At 33.5% G+C, this 21,409-nt stretch overlaps 2 protein-coding genes across 2 annotated transcripts in view; one reads left to right on the top strand and one right to left on the bottom strand.

The window, feature by feature from the left end:
• The window catches only part of LOC129948796 (rap1 GTPase-activating protein 1), a 215,390-nt gene that overhangs the window by 120,226 nt on the left and 73,755 nt on the right, over nt 1-21,409 (bottom strand). The window lies entirely within an intron of this gene.
• Nucleotides 8,097-9,199, top strand: LOC129948799 (epidermal growth factor-like protein). The gene is made up of 2 exons (XM_056059839.1): nt 8,097-8,345; nt 8,412-9,199. The coding sequence occupies exons 1-2, from the start codon at nt 8,155-8,157 to the stop codon at nt 9,148-9,150; spliced, it is 930 nt and encodes a 309-aa protein (XP_055915814.1). The 5' UTR covers nt 8,097-8,154; the 3' UTR covers nt 9,151-9,199.

Below are 21,409 nucleotides of genomic sequence, written 5' to 3'. Positions count from 1 at the left end.
AGTATCAACTATCGATAATAATGAAGCTATGAAGTTAAAATTCAAAGATTTGCTAAGGAAAGTTTGGAAATATGATTTATGGAAGCAGAGTCGTCGCAATACAAAACCTACTACAGCAAGCTGAATCATTTTTTAAATACAAACACGTATTTCTTGGCACAAAACAGAACAGAACAAATCAGTATGCTATTTATTATATTCCGCATCGACCAGAACTACCATTATTGTGCGTTCTATGCCATTTGAAAGTGCGCGAAGATGTTTTCCATTTTGTGGGAATCTGTATAATACTCAAGGAATTTCGAAGGCGTTTCTTTGCAGTGGATTCTATTGGTCTAGACGAAGTAATCAAAATTTTGAATGGAGAAAGCGGTTGGGACCCTCTTGTTGGGTATATTAAGAAAGCTTTTCGTTACAGAAACCAAATTAAGCAAAACAATTTCTAAATAGCAATGATAGATGTATTTAAAGAAAAGAAAATTATAACAATAATAATTTAATGTTTTAAGCTTTTTATTTTTGAAAATGTACAAATAAAATTCAAATGTCACTCTGGTAGACGGTCTTCGGCCAAACCATAAAAGAATTAGTTATTTCAAAACACTGAAATGTAAATTTGTATATATTTATGAAGTCAATGAAACTAAACTTAACTAAACTAATTTTTAAGTTTTAAAATTCTGAATATCATGATGTTTTGAACACATTTTTATAGACATTCCTTTGTATATGGCAACCACGTACACCTCACTACAAAATAGTACTCAACTCACTAACTCGTTGTCGTTTCGTTTTGGTTGTGTTTTGTTTGAAGGGTAGTTTGAGTTGAGTCTTATTTTTGTTGATGTTCTTGTTGTTGTTTTTTAGGTGGAGTGTTCGTAAACTTGAATTAAAATCTAGTTTGAATTCAGTAAGAATAGAATATTAATTTTATATGAAATGATTTATGCATCAATGAATTGATAACTGATACAAAACGTAGGTAGATATAAGATTAAAAAATTAGATCATGTTTGATGATGCGTATACTCTTTATATGTATTCTACTGAAAATTAAGAAAATCAAATCCTACTGAAATATAAGAAGATGCTTGACTTTTGATTGGCGCCACCCATCATGATGACAATCGCTAAGTAGGTATAGGAATATGCTACCTGTCAGTAAGTAACTTACCTCAAAACTCACTGTCACCTGCCAAACTGTCATTTAAATCGTTGTCGTCCTCGTCATCATCTTCATACAGAAGCGCTATCTTGAAAAACACCTGTAACCTGTGTAGCCTCTGTGTAGTGATGCTGTAGGTAGTGGTTTAAAAGTGACAGAACCTTTTTTTTGGTGACATTTTGCTCTTTGATGTTTGTTCCTTTGGTCTTTTTTTTAATGACCAGGATCCAGAGGATATGTTAAAAAAGGAATTCATATTTCCTACCCATCAAAAAATTGTTATCGTTTTGGAAATCGATTCTCTTTTTTTTTTAATACAATAATTGAATAAAATAATTATTTTTTGACAAGGCTATGTATGTGCCATTTCAGGTGTCATTTTAGCAAAAAGATGATTTTATCAGTTTTAAGTGATTTAAGTATCATATGACTTCTGCGTTTCTGACATTTTAAATTAACTTGAAAGTTACACAGACTTAGGTTTGTTTGTTTCTTTTATAAATTGTCATAGCTTAGACGTGTTCGGATGCATGGTGTTTAATAAAAGGAAAACTATTTAAATAATTATTTAGAAAATTGCTTATAAGTAAAATGTTAAATGGTAATTAATATGTGTTGGCTTAAATTTAAAGTCAAGATTTGGGTAAGGGAATTAAATTTTGTATCCACTCTCAATTTTTTTAGTAAATGATTTAAATTCTTTTTTTTTTCGAAAATAATAACAAGAACTTTTAAATGACAGCGGGCATAAGACATTTTCTCTTTTTAGTTACTTAGTTAAGGTGATGCTACATTCCGGGGCGGACCCAACATGTGACTCCAGCCAGCTCGGTCTGTACCTAACTGTCTCCAATTTCGCACTCCAAGTTAGTTGAGGTCCTCTCCCACCAGCGTGCGCCACCAGAGTAGCGGGCTTTCTCTACTGCGCTGTCCCTGGGGATTAGATTCGAAAATTTTCCGGGCAGTTTGATGTCCATTCGCTCGACATTTTTTTGTAACCAGTTCAGTGTGGCTATACAGTTTGTCGTTGTATCTTCTCTTCCACTTTCCACCTATGCAGATGGGACAATAAATAATACAAAGAAATCTATCGAAGCATCCTAAGGCACCTTAGCGACTTAGATGAGAACTGGGATGATGAGTGTCTTGGTGATTTTAGATGCTCGGGAGAGGACTTTACTACTCCATACTTAGTCTAAAAAAGCAGCCATTGGCAAGAGTTATTCTTCGTTTGATTTCAGCGCTGGTGTGCCGGTTGGCCAGTGTTGCCTAGGTAGACAAAGTCCTTAACTACCTCAAAGTAATAGCTATCAACTGTGGTGACGTTTTGTCCAAGACGTCGTTGTTCAATGTCCTTTTTTGAAGGCTCAGCCATCTAAGCTTCCGTCGCAAAGGTCAAAAACGCTCCACTGACATGACGTTTCGATCTTCAAATAATGTCAAAACCATCGGCGTATCCGAGTAATTGGATGGACTTTAGGAAGATTGTGATTGCATAAGTCTTTCTAGAACGATGTTGAAGAAATCGCATGACAATGTATCGCTTTCTCTAATCGTTTTTTGCATCAAATGCATTCTGGTCTTGATAGAGGAGCGTGAATTCTCCATCGTCATTCTGGACAAACGGATCAGTTTGACAGGCATGCCAAAACTAGATGCTGTCAAATGTGGATTTAAAATAGATAAAGAGATGGTGGGTATCGAATTGAAGTTCCTAGGTTGCTTCCAAGATCTGCCGTAATTTGGTCACTGGTGGACTTTCAGGTCTGCTCAGGTTTTCAACGAACGGCTTCAGTCGTTTACATAATACGGCAAAAAGGATAGATATTATATGCAATGTTCAGAAGACTGATGCCTCTGTAGTTGGCGTAATTAGAGGGTCTCCTCTCTTGTGTATTGGGCAAACTATGCTGAGATTCCACTCATCGGGCATGCTTTCTTCCGACCATATTTTGCAGATGAGTTGGTGCATGCTCCGTACCAAGTCATCGCCTGCTGCTTTGAATAGTTCGGCAGCGATTCCGTCAGCTCCAGCAGCTTTGTTTGACTCAAGTTTAGATATAGCTATCTTCACTTCGTCAAGGTCGGGTAGGCGGAATTGTTGATCTGCGTCGCCGAGGTTGAGTGGTTCTATCTCCCTTACAGCGGAATTCGATTCGTAATAGCCATTATATAATCTGGAGAAGTGGTCTTTCCATATTCTCAACACAGACTGCGGTTTTAATACGACGTTCCCTTGATCGTCCTTACAGACTTCGGTTCGTGGCTGGTACCCTCGGCAGGTTTTTGTTTTACCTAGTGATCATTTTTTTTTTCTTCTAAGTGAGTTAATTTAATAAACTAGCCTTAGACGGGGTTTATATTAAACTACTTTTGACGTCTCATAGTTGTATCTCTTTCCAACTTGATAGTTAGAAAAAAATAGGAAAAGGCTTCATATTTGTTTGTGTAATGAGTGGGAGTGGGATAAAGGATGAAATGTCAGAATGAATAGCATAACGAAGGGGAACGCCGTCTTCCAGGTCATTTCCGAACTAATGTAAATTGTTTGATTTTGACAGATTGAATTCAAGGATGTCGTCGCAGTAACAAGAACTAGTAAGCTTACTAAACGTGAACATATAATTTTAACATTGTTTGTCATGGGATTCTTGGTGCTTCCTGTAAGAATGGGTAGAAGCACTTTAAAAACCCATGCCGTTTTGCCGTTGGTATTGCTATGTATAAAAATTAGCATATAGGTTCAACCTTACAGTCATGCTCTTTTCATTCAATAAGGCCAATGCATCATAAATGCTGCTTGAACAAAAAACTTAATTTTGTTCATTTTTTATCATATTTTTGTACTCGATTGAAAAAAATATTGTGTTATGCTTATGCATCATCAACGTTATTTAAACCAGGTATAAAATGCATAAATATTGCTCTCTAAAAGGTAAAAATAAACAATAAAAATTCATAAAAAAAAGTTTAATAAATTCTGAACTCAACTGATTTAACAAAAAAAAAATAAAAAGAACCTACCTATTTATGAGGCAAGAAAAAAAATATAATATATTTACATATTTCCTGCAATTAGTTGATTAACTCCTTTTGATTACCCATCCACATTGTGTTTTTTAACGTCGCTGCTAAAAATGTCACCCTTGTTTAACACCATCAGTCTACAGTATACTGAATTGATGATGGGGTGCTTTGCTGCTTATGAATATAATCCCCTTAAAAAATGACAATTTATCTATGATTTTTTTGTACATCGGCGTCGGTCGTTGTTAAAGAGCAAGAGATTCTTTTTTTTTTGGTGTAAATTATAGCAAAAAAAAGGTACTCAAAAATTATTATTAGAGTACTTGAAGCATACTCGAAGATCAAGGATTAAAAAAAGGTGTAAGGTATATAAATATTATGGATGTTACCAAACAGACAAAAAAGTCCTGGGAGGTTCTCGTATGAAAATGGAAAAGAATAAGGATTATATTACACCAGAAGCACTCGAGAGGTTTTTGAACTTCCATATAAGGGTATGCCAGGCCAGAAGAGTAGAGTCAACATTTCAAATTGGAATTCTTGCATGAAAATTTGATAAAACATATTTTTATATATCATCGAGTTTCTTTACATGAATTAAACATATGGGGTGTTTTTTAAGAGCTTGATAACTAGCTATGAGCTTTATTACTAAATGCCGTAAAATGACCGAAATGAAGTAAATTCTCACAATTTTGAAGTTTGGATGTTGCGTTAAATAATTCGCCATGAATTTCTCAACCTTACCGAACTGTCAAATTATGAACAACAACAATACGTTTTCCAAAATAGCAATGGTACTAAAAAATAAAATCGAATTTATTCCTTACTTAGAACATAATGATTCCTTCGTCATAACTAACAAAAAAATGCAGAAGTTTTAGCAAAATTTATTCCAAAGAAATTTCAACATTCAGGTGATTGACGACGTAAGCTCAGAAAACAACACTCTATCAAAATTACCAATAGTTTCGAATGCAGATATCTTGGGAATAATTCAAAATATGCGTAACAATAAAGCACCGAGAATTGACAGTCTCAAAAACTCGTTTTTTTAAAGAACTACAAATCGTTGGACAATTTTTTATAAACTCTTTTGTTAACGCATGCTTAAAGTTACAATATTTTCCAACTAAATAGAAAAAAGCCAAAATTATACCGCTTTTCAAGCCCGGAAACCACCTATCAATCCAAAGACCTATCGCCCAATAAGTCTACTTAGTAACCTTACCATAATATTAGAAAAAGTTATAAAAATAAAACTTGTCGATTTTCTTAAGACCTCAAAAGTCATTCCGATCCAACAATTTGGATTAAGGCAAGCTCATAGTAAAACCCATCAAGTGATTAGAATATGTAACCATATTAAAGAAAACATTACTGCAAAACAGTCCATTGGTCTTGTCCTTTTGCATGTTGAAAAGGCTGTTGACAGTATATGCGGCATGACGGTATTTTTCGTAAACGAAAGGTCTTTACTTTATTTTGTTTGCGCTGCAGCTCATTGTGCTCCTAGGCCTAAAGAAATAACTTTCACCAGCTTACTCGATCACTAGCTTGCTGCCTCCAGTTTCGAATACCAAGTTGATGTACCCTCAGGCTCGGCGTTGAATACCTTACGGGCTGGAGCTTCGATGTTCATTCGCTCGATATGCCTTAGCCATCTTAAGCGTTGTACACGCTGTTTTTGAACCAGTGGCAAGTCGCTGTACAGCTCGTATAACTCCAGATTAAATTTTCTCCGCCAGATGTTACTTTGCCTGTCGACACAAACCGGACCATAAATCGTACGCAGAACCTTCTTCTCGAAGATACCAAGAGATCCTTCCTCTCGAAGATACCAAGAGATCCTTCATACGAATGGGAGAGGGTCCATGCTTCTGCACCATACAGCAAGACTGGGATGATTAAAGTTTTGTACTTCGCGATAGGGCCTTACTCCTCAACTGCTTATACTTAGGCCAAAGAAACAGCGACTAGCAAGGGTAATTCTGCGTTTGATCTCCGCGCTGATATCATTTGCAGAATTAACAGCAGGGCCCAGATAAACAAATTCGTTTACCACCTCGAAGTTGTACCTGTCAATTGTCACATTTTGACCAAGTCTACGGTGTGAATCGACGTGAATACTTCGTTTTGTCCTCCTTAATATCAACCCCCATTTCCTTCGCCTCAGACTCGACATTAGAGAAAGCACCCGTCACTGCTCGTTTGGTTCTTCCCATAATGTCGATGTCATCTGCATATCCAAGATATTGTGTCGATTTTTGAACGATGGTGCCACTTGTATTGGCGTGGGTGTTGGGCACCACAATATTGAAGCAGCTACATGACAGCGCATCGCCTTGTCGAAGTCCTCTGGTGGTTTCGAAAGTTTCGATCGAGTCTCTTCCAATTTTGACGCAGCAATGAGCATTTTTCAGCCTCATGCTGATAAGTGGTATAAGTTTGGTAGGGATACCAAAACTCAACATGGCACGGTTCGTTCCTGTCTATACTGTCATAAGCTGCTTTAAAATCGATGAAAAGATGGCGTGTTTCCATGTTATATTCTTGGGTCTTTTGCAGGATTTGGCGTACAGTGAAAGTTTGGTCGATGGTAGATTTTCCAGGCCTGAAGCCACACTGGTAAGGGCCAATTAGTTCGTCAATAAATGACTTCAGGCGTTTACATAATAAGCGGGACAAGGTCTTGTACGCAATGTTTAAAAGGCCTCTGTAGTTCACGCAGAGAATTCTGTCACCTTTTTTATGGATCGTACAGATGATGGTTAGGTTCCATTCGTCGGGCATGATGTCTTCCGACCAAATTTTAGTAACTAACTGGTGCATGCTCCTTACCAGATCTGCTCAAGCATACTTGAAAAAAAAGCTCCGCCTGCAGGCCGTCATCACCGGCCGCTTTATTTGACTTCAGCCTGGTGATGGTTAGTTTGATCTCACTCTGGTCGGGTGGGTGGAACTCTAGATCCTCAACCAAATGGATTTGACGTGGCTGCTCGCTGGCGGAATCGTTGACTTCATCACCATTAAGCAGCTGGTTAAAATAATCTCTTCAGATTTTTAGCCTCGACTACGGTATTTCCCTCCTTATCCTTGCAAGGCTCCAGGGCGGCTAGTGAATCCTGTTGTTTTCTTTTCTATAAAAGCTAAGCACCTGTTTCCTGTTAAAACCCAAGGTCCCCTTTTATCTTATACAAATTATACAAAGTTTTCTCGGACATACAACATTTCAAATTAATTTAAATAACATATGTATATATATATATATATATTAAAAAATATAACGTCTGTAAAACCACATGGATCGGTGTTGGGTCCATTACTATATATAACATACGTTGCTGACTTCCCCGAAATATAAGCCTGTGAAATAGCTATGTTAGCGGATGGCAGAATATGTAAAGTAATTTTTTATCTATTATTTTCTATCCTTATCCAGGATGGGACACTTTAAATATCAAATCTCTGAGCAAGCTGTGTATTTTTATATTGTAAATATCTATTAAAAAAAAAAATATCAATCTACTTATATAAACAACTACCATCGAAACTTTTTATAAAAATTCCTTCTAGTTTCTTAAACTATTGCTACCACCTCCTGATATATGTATATCTGTTAAAAATCGTTTCTTATTTCCAAAAGTTCAAATACAGGTAAGACACTGTAATATTGGAACAAAATAGAAGGAACTGAATCTTAGATTTGCAATTTTTGCTCATCCAAAATTAAATTGATAATAATTGAGCCTTATCTACTTTGAAGACAAAAATTTAGACTATTTTGTACAAAAACAAACAAAACGAATTTTCTTATCTCTTTGGAATTATTGCAAAGTTTTTGTAAACAAAAACTATATCCACGATTCGATGACCGACGACGAGGTCCAATGGAATATATTAACTCAATCGAGGCCAAACAGAGACGACACTCGGCAGCTGGTTTGGATTAATTCTGGAATATGATTTACAAAATTTATTTGGGATTTATGGGGCTTTTGGTCATAAATTGTGTGGAAGGACTTAACCAACCCAGGAAAGCTGATTGCAATATTTCATTTTCAACGGATGGCAAAAGGGAACAAAAATGCAGATGTCCTGAAGCAAGAGAGATTCTAGTGAATCCATATGAAGGAAGACCATTTGAATTTTAGTAAGTTAATTTTTCATTCCGAAATTGTTGTTTCATTTAATGTCTTATTCATTATTTAAAAAAAAGCTGTTTTCCAGTGGACTCCAAATGTCGAAATGGATATTTTGACAATTCTTCAAACAAATGTAAATGTTTTCGATACAAAAACCACGAGAAAGATGAATGTGAAAAGCTTAGTGACAAATGCAGTCAGGGATGTGAGAATGGAATTTGCATAGCTCCGGGACGTTGTTCCTGTTCTGAAGGTTACTCTCTGTCAAAATCGAATAAGTGTGAACCAGTTTGCAGAGAAGGTTGTAAGAATGGCTTCTGTATGCTTCCGAATTGGTGTTCGTGCAAGGCTGGTTACGTCCCAGTTGGAATTAATGAATGTGCTCCATTCTGTCCAGGTGGATGTGAAAATGGGGTGTGTACAGCTCCAGGAGTGTGTTTATGCAATGCGGGTTATTCAAAGTTGTCTTATTCGAATGAATGTAAGCCATCATGTCCAGAGGGATGTCAAAATGGAGTTTGTATAGGGCCTGGAGTGTGTTCATGTAACGCGGGCTATTCGATGTCAGAGAAATATGTTTGTGAACCAATCTGTCTTGGTGGATGTCAAAATGGAGTTTGCATAGCTCCTGACAGATGTTGTTGCAATATTGGTTATTCGCTGTCCGAAACGAAAAATATGTGTGAACCAGTGTGTCCCAAGGGATGTAGAAATGGAGTTTGCAGGGAGCCTGGGGAGTGTGCTTGTAATGAAGGTTACTCCATGTCCGCAGCCAATAAGTGTGAAGCAGTAACTTTGGAGATTGTTAAGTGACGAAATGTTTGATTTTAGTTGTTAACGAGATTTGTTAGTGAGTTTTTAAATTGAATAAACAATGTTTAAGAAAATGTCAAACCTTACGTTTTCGTTTAAAAGTAAGAAACATCTAAATTTTCTCTTTACTCTGGCAAAACTAATAATTGATAGAACAATAAGTTCTAAAAATATTTAAGACAAGTGTAAAACTAAAAAGTCTTTGTTATTGAAATTTCTATTATAAATATAGAGAAAAAATATCGCTAAATATTTTATATATGTGCTGAGGAAGACATAATTTACCACTCAAATATCTTCTAGCAAAAACAGCCTTTATTTTAAATAAGTGGATATTTTCACAGCTGTCATCTTTTGACATTTGACAAGTATTGTAATCAAATGCGTATTGGATTCCAAATGAATAAAGAAAAAAGTTTATTCTAAAAGATTTTTCTTCGACACAATTAATGAAAATAATTTCTAGTTCAAAAATGATTTTCTATTGTATTTCAAAACAACGATTGCTGGTTTTTTAATCACAAGAAAATGTACGCCATTATTAAAAATGGAAAGATACACGATTCAAACGCATTCAAATTGCTAAAATAGAATTTACTGCAAAAATGAGCATAATTTTGCATTTGAAAAACTAAAAGACTTTTCGCTCGTCGTTAAGCACCTGCTTCCTTACGGTTATTTGGCTGATATTATTCTTGATATCTAATTGTGTTAATGGCATAACTTCGTCTTTACGATGAAATAAACAATCTACTGATTTCTTTAACCAAATACTGTTTCTTTTTAATATCAATATGAAACACCTTAGTGGAAAGCCTTGTACTTGCAATGAACTCAAAACTGGTCGATCGTCAATAATAATTCTTTGAAAATCACGGATTTCAGATATCCGTAGATTACTGTACATAAAAGCCTCAATCTTAGGAACTCATGACCTTATCATGTGTTTGAATGAATTTTTAGAATATATGCCAAAAAATCTGTTATCAATCCAGATGGGGTGAAGATTTCAGAAATATGCTCTCAAAGACGTTATCAAATTCCAGTGTAGTCTCCAGTACGTAAAGATTTGTTGGCCTGGAACAAAGTGCGTGGAAGTTGATATTTCGATTGCTGTTGTTTTAATAATGGCCTTAAAGATTTATTTGTGTTTTATTGGTATTTTGAGCATTAGTTTTGTGGAAGGACTAAAGCCACCTCGAGCAAATTGCGATCTATCGTTTGTCAATGGAAAAAGTGAATTTAAATGTAGCTGCCCCGTTGGAAATATCCTAGCGAACCCTTTTAACGATGGACTATTTTATCTTTAGTATGTTTAGAGCTGCGCTTTTCAATACTGTGTCCCTATTAATCGTATGTATTTTTTTACAGCTGTTTTCCACCAAACGTGAACTGCCCAAACGGTTTCTTCGACAGTCAAAAAAACGAATGCAAATGTTTTCGATACAAAGACAAAAATGACACTAATTCTGGATGTGAAGAATTGAGTGTGAATTGTAGTGCTAAATGTCAAAATGGAATTTGTTTATCTCCTGGGCGTTGTTCTTGCTTTGAAGGTTTTTATCTGTCAGAATCGAATAAATGTGAGCCACTTTGCAAGGACGGGTGTGAAAGCGGTTTCTGTATGATTCCGAACTTTTGTTTCTGTGGAACGGGCTATACCCAGAGGGGAGAAAATGGTGGATGCATTCCAGTTTGTGCCAATGGCTGTCAAAATGGAGATTGTATTGCGCCTGGAAAATGTTCCTGCAAACCTGGTTACCTGATGTCGAAAGAGGGGTCGAATGAATGCGAATCATTCTGCCCGGAAGGCTGTCAAAATGGAGTTTGTGTGGGTCCTGGAGAGTGTTCATGTAATGAGGGATATTCGATGTCTGAGGATAATGAGTGTGAACCACTCTGTCCCAAGGGATGTGAAAATGGGGTTTGTACGGACTCTGGAAGTTGTTTATGTAAAGCAGGTTACTCAAAGTCCAAAACTAGTGATAAATGTGTGCCAATTTGTGAAGACGGATGTCCAAATGGGGTTTGCGAATTCCCTGGAAAGTGTTCCTGCAATAAAGGCTACATAATGTCGTCCACAAGGAATAAATGTGAACCAGTATGTAACACCGAGTGTCAGAACGGATTCTGCATAGCCCCCGACAAGTGTTGCTGCAATTCGGGTTACACAATCTCCGAATCCAATGAATGCGAACCAGTATGTCTCAATGGATGTGAAAATGGAGTTTGCATAGCCCCTGGAAAGTGTTGTTGTTCTGTAGGTTTCTCAATGTCCAATGATAACGAATGCAAACCTGTTTGTTCAGATGGGTGCCAAAATGGAGCCTGTATAGCTCCTGGAATCTGTTTCCGTAATGAAGATGGAGATGAAGATTCTTCAATGTTGAGGGCAAATCAGCTTAAAACAGGTTGCCCTGGTGGATGTCAAAATGGAGTCTGCACATCTCTAGGAAAATGCTCTTGTAACCCGGGTTTCTCACTGTCAGACTCTAACGAATGTATCCCAATGAATTCCAATGAATGTGAAAACGGATATCTCATATCTCCTGATGGAAAGTGTCAGTGTAATCTTGGTTTCACTTTATCTTCACAGAATAAATGTGAATCAGTGTGTTTCGGTTTTGACTTTTTGTGCAAACAAATGTTTCAGGACTCAATTGTGGCGGGAGCCTATTGGCATTCTGACACGTTTCTTGGTCAGTTAAATTTTAGTGGTAAACAATTAAAGAAAAATAAATCGAATTAAATATAAATTTAAATTCGTAATAAAATTAATTCGTAATAATAAATTCGTGTGCCAAAATCTGCAAATAAAAATACATGTTTGACTTTTCTTTACGATAATTTCTGTTACATATATTTTTTGAATTACATGCGATTCAGTGGTGCATTTTATTTTTCACTTAAGTTTGGATTTGATAAAAAGAAAAGTATAATTCATATATAAAAATACAACTGCGCCAATGTACTGCAATTACATCTGAATGCCTAGTGTCTGGCCTATGTTTGCGTGTTGTAATGTACATAACTCTTTGATTCCCTTATGCACATTAAGGATGCCTACTTTGAGTACATCGTATGTATGTATATTTGTACGATAAAACCTATTGAGAATTTTCTACCCCCCCCCCCTCCTCAAAAAAAGGTCTCCCTAATGTAATATAAATTGCGGCTCACAGCATTAAGCATAGATAGATACATTTATTTTGTTGGTGTGCCCCCAGCCCCCATATGAAAAATTATGTTGTTTATTATTGTGATGACCATATTTCAAATAATTTAAAAAAATAAAATTTAATGGACTCCAAAGTACAAACAGATAGTAGACGTATTAATATAATTGATTATTATGAGCATTATAAACACCTTACGATAAGAGCAGGGTTTTTGAGTTGAGCGTGAAGAATGTTAAATTTTTATTTTAGAAGACTTACTCTGTTAAAAAATAACTGTCAAAATCAACCAACTTAATGGTTTGATCTTTACAGAAACTCAGTTTGATTTGCTCTGTTAAAAAAGAACCAAATAAATTCTAGTGTTTTGCTAAAACTAAACGACTTTATTCGTTTGACTTCAAACGCTGTAGAAAAAAGACCTGAAATATATTAAAATCAACAGCTTTAATTGAAAACAGAAAAGTCGTTTGATTTATTCGTTTATTTTAAAATCAACTTAATGGATTGGTAAAGTTTAAAGTCTTTAACCGTTTAATTTTAGTAGAAAACTTGTTTGATTGCAGCGAACAGACTGTGTGAAAAAATTAAGTTACTTTATTCAAACTAACGAAATTTTACTCGCTTGTTTTGAACAGAATAATCATGATATCTTACTTAAAAAAAAGTCTTTTAAAAAGAACAACTAAAAATTAATCTTAAAGGAAAACTTATGAGATTTCAACAGACAAAACAAAACACTGATGGCAGTAAGAATGACTAATTTGATTTCGTTTATTTTCAATGCAAAGTTCATGAGTTTATATGAAATCTTACGCTGTTGGAGACAAAAACTCGTATTTTACGTATTTGTTGTTGACAGAAAACTCACGACATTTAATCAAAACTTGAATCTGTAAAATGAAACTGACTTTTTCTATTATTGTTTTTTTTTTTTTTTTTTTTTTTTTGACAGACATAACCCTGTTATAAAAAGGAACTAAAGTACTATGTTAAAACAAACCGAATTCTAGTCGTTTATTTCAAACTGGAAATTCTGTTAAAATCAATAAAATTCTATCGTTTGTTTTTGATAGAAAACTCACGACGTTCTAGGAAACTTTACTCTATTAAAAAAGAACTAAGTTATTTCATTAGAGAAAACAGATATCTACTCGTTCTTTCTTAACAGAAAACTCATGAGAATTGAAGAGATTTAAGTCTGTGAATGATAAAGAACTGAGTTAGTCTGTTAAAATTTGCGAATTTTTACTCGTTTCTTTTTAAATAAAAACATTTAAAAAGAACTGAGTCATTTCATTAATTTTAACGGAATTTTACTCGTTTCTTTTTAACAGGAAACTCATCAAACTTTAACTGCCTTACAATTATTATAAAAGAATTGGTTTTTAACAACAAAAAAACTCATGAGATTTAAGCAGACTGGATTCTGTTAAAAAAGATCGGGGTTAGTCAGATAAAATTTATGCAACTTATTCGTTTGTTTTTTACGGAGATTTCAATAGATCTTACTTTATAAAAAAAGAACAGAGTTAGTCTGATAAGAAAATTGTACTCGTTTTTTTTTAACTTTAAACTCGTCAGTTTTAAGGAGATATTTAAGCTTTACAAATTGTTTGATATAATTTAAAATTTACAGTCGATATAGTTGAAGAGAACTGACTTACAACTCTCAACCCTTTCTCTGTGCGAGTTATACCAGGCAGGGTGATATACTTAGAAAAAAAAAACAACCAAGTGATTTGGTACTTTTGTTTTTTGAATGAAAAACCCGGTTGTCAATAACAACAGATTGCCTGGATATTTCACCTAAACATTTCTTAACTGTTGAACAGAAACCATTACCGAGTCAATTTCTTAACTTTTTTAAGTTCATTCAATCAATTTTAACACTTTTATCTTTTTCGTTTTTAAAAAACGTACGTTTTGAATCGATATTTTTCAAACAAAAACAAATTATATTTAATACTGGACAAGTACTAGAGACTTTTACAGCGATCGTTTATAACCCAATAATTCAAGCTTATTTTAATTTCTTTGATCAAAAACATAAGTTTTGCTACATTACTAATGCTGTTAATAAGAGTAGAGTGTTTGATCAATTAACTCAAGGAGTGTCTTAAACATAAGAACGCATTAACAAAAATCATAACCGGGAAGATTGGTAAGCTTTACTTATTTCGTTTAATTAAGTAAATTGGTTATTTGTACCAGGTTCATTAAGTTGATTTTAACATTTTTAGCTTGGTTGAAAAACACAAGTTCTCAATCGTTATTTTTTCAATCGAACGAAAACTGAATTTTGTTTAGTCAGCATTTTCAACTCTAGCTCGGCCTTATACTCAATCGCCTTCATTTTGTATTATTTTAAAATTCGTACAGGACTCGAGACTTGTAACATAAGGAGGGTCTAATGGAAATTTTAATTACTTAAGAAAACCCGAAACCTGGTCACCTTTTTGTAAAAAATACTCGAATGCATCATGTACAAGGAATAATGAAACTTTCGTATGCTTTTTCCATACCTCCACATACATATATGCATTTCTATGATCCTTGCGACACGATGACGATGCGTCTGGAAGCAACCGAGTATACACTATGTTCTGTATATGCGTTCTCATAAGTACTATAAATATAAGAATCAGTCAGAGAAGCACATTATAATATGTACGAGTCGAGTATGTGTGTATGTATGTGAAAAGCTTGCACAGAAGGGCGACGGAAACAATTTAAAATTCCCTTTTTAATTATCCTTAACTTTCAGAATGATATGAGCATTGAGCACGAGTACTGAAATGCTTAGGGTGGGTGGTGTGGTGATGTTGTTGGAGAAAGGACTGCAGTAGAAGTATAGACTTTTTCTCCTATTTCATTCTCCTCGTATGCATTAAAATGAAATGTTTATCATGTTTTCCTTAAATACTTGTGGGTAGATATATGTAGATACTTCTATACTGTGATGCAGGCATTTTAGGCCACGACGACGAGGATGATGGAAGTCATAAGTGCAAAGGAGCTTCTGATGCTGTTGATGATGGGAGCTTGCTCCTAGAAGAGAGATCCATACATACAAAAAAAGAGGGTACCGTCTTTGTTTGGGTAGGAGTTTAACGCACTTTATGTTTGATACTTGAGTTCTTCGCTATATACATATGTCTGGCTCCTGTGTTCTTCTTTGTACCAAGGATTATATGAAAAATATACATTTAAACCCCCTTCTTTCACAAAGCCCACTGCGTAAGTCCAACAAAAACAAAGACAGAGGGATGTTTATCATCTGCAAATTGATGTCCATCACAAAGAAATATAAACATGATTTAAGACTTTCTTCTCGCAATCAATCCATCAGAATCAAACTGCGAAAATTTCACACCTCGATTATAGCAAACATCAGGACTTCGGGACATCAAACATCAACATCATATCGACACTAAATCAGTTGGTTGCGATTTAAGATTAATGTCATCCCCTTTGTATATCCGATTGCTTACATCTATCGTCGTCTTTAGGGAACGGAACATAACCGAACCGATAATAGAGGCAATTTATCTACGTTGTTAATATAATGTCCTTTTTTGCATTTAGTTTGAGTTCAGCTAAAAACCCCGACGCGGCGGCCGGTAACGCCTGTGAAATTTGTACGCAGATTTTTTAAAGAAATTTATCGCATCCCTTCCTGCTTTGCTAAAAATGAACAGCCGTGAAACCATGCAATCGGATAAATGTTTGTACACAAAGTCGTTGATTAAGCGATTTCTTATTTAAATTTTCTATTCACAAAAGAAGGGGCTTCAAAGTCCCTGATGTCTGTCTCGTTGAACATTTTTATGATGCATTCAAATGACGACTTTCAATTGATAAATTTCCATGTTGTTTCAATAGATTACCATTTTTTAATTCGTAGCGAGAGAATATGTTTTGTGTGATTGTGATTTCGATGTCTGTTGGGGGAAGGTGTTATAAAGCATTAGCAGTTGTTTTTGTGTTTTTATTTCTTTAACCCTTCAATCATTTTGAGGGATTTACGATTTAAAAATGTGAATGGAACTGACCGTTTGGGTGGATTATTTTGTTAAATGCCATCAAGATAAATGACCAACAAATGTGCGTCTGAATTTAAATATCGTCGTTCCAAAACAATATATACACCTAAGTGCGAGTCTCTTTATGGAAATAGCATACGTCAAGCCAAGGGATGGGACATTGGACATTGGGCAAATCCGATGGAGAACAACACACATTCGGATGACATAAGCAATTCATCATTTGAAATTTGATTTATTATTGTATCATTGTGAGATTAAAACTTTTGTTTCTGCATCTAAAACAAACCTACCATCAAACCTGCAATAGGAAAAATGCAAAGCAGGTGAGATATGAAAAAGGCTACAGTTGAACTTGTTATGACGGATGAGATAGTCCGTTTTAAAATTAATAATTTAAAAATAAATCAAGGACGTCAGAAAGGCGCACGTCCATTTAATTACATAACAAACATCAAGCAGATAAACAATTTTAACATCTGCTTTACAAATTTGAATTGATAAAACTTGATTTGTGAAATTTGTATGGGGTTTCCGTGTTGTATAATAAAATTATAAAAATGTATAAAAACATCACAATCATATATAGGGAACTGGTATTTGTTTTCATTTTGTTCATTGTAGTCCGAAGCTAGCTTTTACGAGAGCAGATCGAAATCCTGCTTCTCAGAACACTGTATAGTCAAAATCCTAAATGGAAATGAATTTTTATAAATTCTGTATTTCAAAACACTGTAAATTAAAACTCTGTATAAATAACACTGTATTTGAAAATTTTGTATACTATTAAATACTGCCTCTTAATTTTAACTGTCTATAGAAAAAGAGCCATCACTTTAAATATAATTTTTAAAAAGCAAAGCAAATGTTTACAAAAACACCATCGAAAATCAAAAAGACAAAATATCGAAATGTTCATTACAAAAGGGACTTAAGAACTAACGGCTATTGAGGGTTACAAGAAATGCAGGCTTAAAATGTCGAAAAATTGCTTTTACTGTACATACATAATTTGTATTTTATTCTCAAAAATGTTCCGTTTTCAAATGTCTGTAATTCAAAATATTATAAATAGTCTTAAAAAGAAAAAAACCTTTTTCAGATCCTTTACAGCATTTTGAGTAATTTAAATAACCAGAATTTTGGAATACAGAATTTTGATCTGCATTACTTTAAGCTCATAGTGTTTATGACTGTACAGTACAGTATTATGACTCACACAGTATTTCAACCCCAACCTATAGCTCATACTTAATTATGAATATTATAAAATCTTAGGAGTAATTTTGCGTTGGGATTACTGTATGGACCATAAATATAATACTGTATTCGGAAATCTGTATCCTACAAATACTGTTAGTTAAAATTTTGGTTGGTCAAAATAAAGTTTTGCAATCTTTTGTAAATATACTGGAAATGAAGTATTTTTCTTTGTGAATTGAAGTAAAGTACAACATTTTGACTGACAGAAATGTTGAAAATACAGTATTTTGTACATATAGAATTTTTCAATACAGTGTTTTTAAAACAGTATCAGAAGTTTATTAAGAGAATTTCAAGGGTAGAACTTTGCGAAAAAAAAAAACAATTTTTAAAGAATGTTACCTTTCTGCCAAATTTTTCAAAGAATTTTATATTTTTTTTTTTAATTTTGATTTTATTTAAACGATTTTTGAGGCAGATGTTGATTTAACTGTCAAATCAATATTGCCAAGCGTTCTTTTTTGTTTTTTCATGACAAATTAACGAAAATGTATCCAAAAAATTTCTGTTTTTTCTGTCACACAAGGAAAAAGTGATTCAGACGTGAGTTCGGATTTCACCTTAAATTTTTTCTATAACATCAGGTTTTTAAAATGTTAACCTTTAAAATGCTAAAGACAACCCAAAATAGGGTTCTTAAGGCGTAGTTAAATCTCAAAATATATTTGCAATAAGTGGTATGATAAACACAGATCTTCTTCTTCTAGATATAATTTAAATCCTTTTGTTATCCTACTTAGTTTCTGGTTTTAGTTAGAAATCTCTATTGGACTCTTTATGAAGCTTTGAAAAATACGTTTTGTAGCAGATTTAGAATCGGAACCCCGACTTTAACTAATTCGTTTTCAACATTATTTTACATTTTTGCAATATATTTCAAAAACTTGGTTTTGAAGCCCTGTTCGTTTTGGCTTTTTTGTGTTAAAATAAATTTTAGCATAAATTATAAAGCTTTTGTTTAAGATTTATGTAAGATACGTGAAATCTTATAACATCTTAGGATTTTTCGAAAATATAATAAAAGAAAACCACAAATATTTTAACTGAAAATTGAAATTATAGATTTGGAAAACCAGCTGGATTTTTATTGACAAAAAAAAAACAACTGCCTGATAATAGGGAGCCTCAAATAGTCCGTTTCTTTTCGAAAAAAAGTAAAAAATAATATCTCAAACGTCTGATGGAAACAAATAAAGGCCATCAAAACCAGGAACAACAAATGTTTGACAAGTGTTATTGATTTCCCAAAGCCATAAAGATGTGGAGCTTATTTTAATAGTCAAATAATTTGTTTTCGGACATATTGTTGTATACTTGGATCATATTTTTGGAAATAGCCTTAATTTACGGAAAATCAAAGGAAATATTGGTCTGTAATGCCTATACTATTGAGTGTCTTCAAAATAAGCTCAACAGAAAAACATGTATTAAAAAGGCTTTAAGAAAAGCTTCTAAAAAAATTTGGTTTAAATTCCAAACAAATAAAATAAAAATATAAGAAGATGTCTGAAAGGCTAAACCCTTTTTAAATAAATTTTGCCCTACAATTAGTTTTGAAAAATTTCTATAGCAGGGCGTTAGTTTTGAGTAAGTTCTAAAAGATGTATATTAAAGTTTGAGATGTTTACACTCTTAATTTAGAAGTCAAATAAATCAAATGGGTTGCAAATTTTTAACTGGGCCATTCTTATGTCTTCATTCTCACTTTTTAGAACTATGACTAAAGATTTTATAACATTTTTGATTTGACACAATTCTTTAATTGGGGCTATTTTTGGTTAAGTATTTTTCACTTTCGAACTTTCACTTTCAAGCTTAATTTTCTTCGGAAACCTTAGCAATATTATTACATTTGGACTTTCTAGTCATTAGTTACAAACATTTGACACCGAATGTTTTAGATCAATGATCAACCCCAATTACATTTTTCACTATTCTTTTTAAGCTAGAAATGTGCTCTATTGAAATAAGAGATCCTAAGAAACTTAAAAACCTTTAAACTTAAGTTTTAAGTTATACTTTGTATCCATAAAACAAAAATGCGTTTTCTAAGTAAAGCTTTACACAATTTCCAAAATGTTGTATCATACTCATCCTTCACATCACTGTAATATGAAGACGACGAGAGATTCCACGTGCTTATATAAGACAAAGTTCAACCATATTTTAAAAATAGAATATAATTAATATCTTCGCACGTAAACCACAACCACCCAACAAAGAAAAATATCGACTTCTTTGTTAAAACTCAAAAGTTTTAAACAAGTTTCTTAATTTTTATTTTTTGTTATTGTTTTTACCTTACCTAAAACACTTTACTTGCAAAATAATATTGCGAATCTTTTCGTTCGTTCTATTCCAGTGATTTATTTTATTACTTCAAAAACAACCTTGTATTTTGTGTGATTTTTGTTGTTTCGATGCCCGCATCATGAACCTTTTAACACGCCTAATTTAATTAAGTATCTAATTTATGAAACATAAAAATTTGAACTTTATTAAAACGATTACGCTAAAGGAAAACTTTTAAGCGCATCCATTAATATTTTATATACTTCATACATAGACGTCGCGTCGTAAGGCAAAAAGGTATCATATGACTGTAGGCCTACCTAAAACATTGTATACAAGTTCAAGATAACCTACCTCAAAACACAGCAATGTATAACCTAAGCCATTTTAACGCACATCTTATCACATAAAATTAAATAGGAAAAAACAACGATTATAATTTAAACTGGCAAAAAGGACACGGCGAGTAAAGTTTATAGAAATTTGATAGCACTTACGTTTTGTATAAAGGCCTATAGAATTATAGGCATAGTCATTTAGGGGAATAGTTTAGGAATACCTATACGAGTAGGTATATGAAAACCTATCCTGAATAATGAAACCAAATTTCCATCAAGTAAGGAGTTAAAAACTTATTTTATATGAGTTTTTAAAAGGGAAGCCTCAAATGAGGTCCTAAAGTGCTGTGTAAATGCCTGAACAGGCTATATTTAAAAATATGTGACAGAAAGTTAAACTTTGCTCATGTTGGAGTTGGAGTTAGAGTTGGTATTGTTATTGCACATTTTGTGTGTAGAGTCTTTTGTAAAGTAGTTTTAAGATTATTTTAAGTGCTGTTTAAGCTGGTTCTTAAAATCTTAATGAACTATAAAAGAATGTATTTTTAATAGATATTATATATGTACATATAAGTTAAGGATTAATTTTATGTGCCTTAATATTTAAATGAGAACTAACCCGTGCGGGTAATTTAATTTTGAATTGAAATTGATTTGGATAAGTTTAAACGCTTACCTGGGTTTAATTTTTCAAAACCCCTTAATGACATAAAGACCCGTGGATATTAAAGGATTAAAAGAGTTTCTCATATAAGTTTTATTTCCATTTAAAATTTTAATTTAAACTTACCATCGATAAAAGGTATTAAAACTCATGTCTTTAAGTGTCAATTATGAAAAGGAAAAGACGCTCGCAATACCGAAGGTTTTTGAATTATAATAAAGTATGTATCTTATGTACGGAAATTAAAAACGATAAATTGTTGAAGTTTATTTTGAGGTGGGATTAAACTTGGATTTTTTTAAAATGTCAATTTCGTTAAAAAGGATTTTTACAACAAAGCTTTGGTCAGAATTCAAAAACTAGTACCATTTGTTCTCAATTTTAAAAAAAGATTAGTTTTTAATGTTAGTTCAATTTTACGATTTAGTTATATTTTGACACAAGTGTGGTGAATTCAATAGGTTACCATTTACCGTGCTG

The sequence above is a fragment of the Eupeodes corollae genome, chromosome 3 (genome assembly GCF_945859685.1).
Source record: "Eupeodes corollae chromosome 3, idEupCoro1.1, whole genome shotgun sequence".
In the NCBI taxonomy this organism is placed as follows: Eukaryota; Metazoa; Arthropoda; class Insecta; order Diptera; family Syrphidae; genus Eupeodes; species Eupeodes corollae.
The sequence above is the reverse complement of the archived record's forward strand: the minus strand, read 5'-3'. Positions and strand labels throughout refer to the sequence as shown.

Coding starts and splice junctions, on each gene's coding strand:
- LOC129948799 (XM_056059839.1), top strand. CDS start 8,155: ATGATTTACAAAATTTATTTGGGATTTATGGGGCTTTTGGTCATAAAT. Junction 8,346..8,411: donor GGAAGACCATTTGAATTTTA/GTAAGTTAATTT, acceptor TTTAAAAAAAAG/CTGTTTTCCAGTGGACTCCA.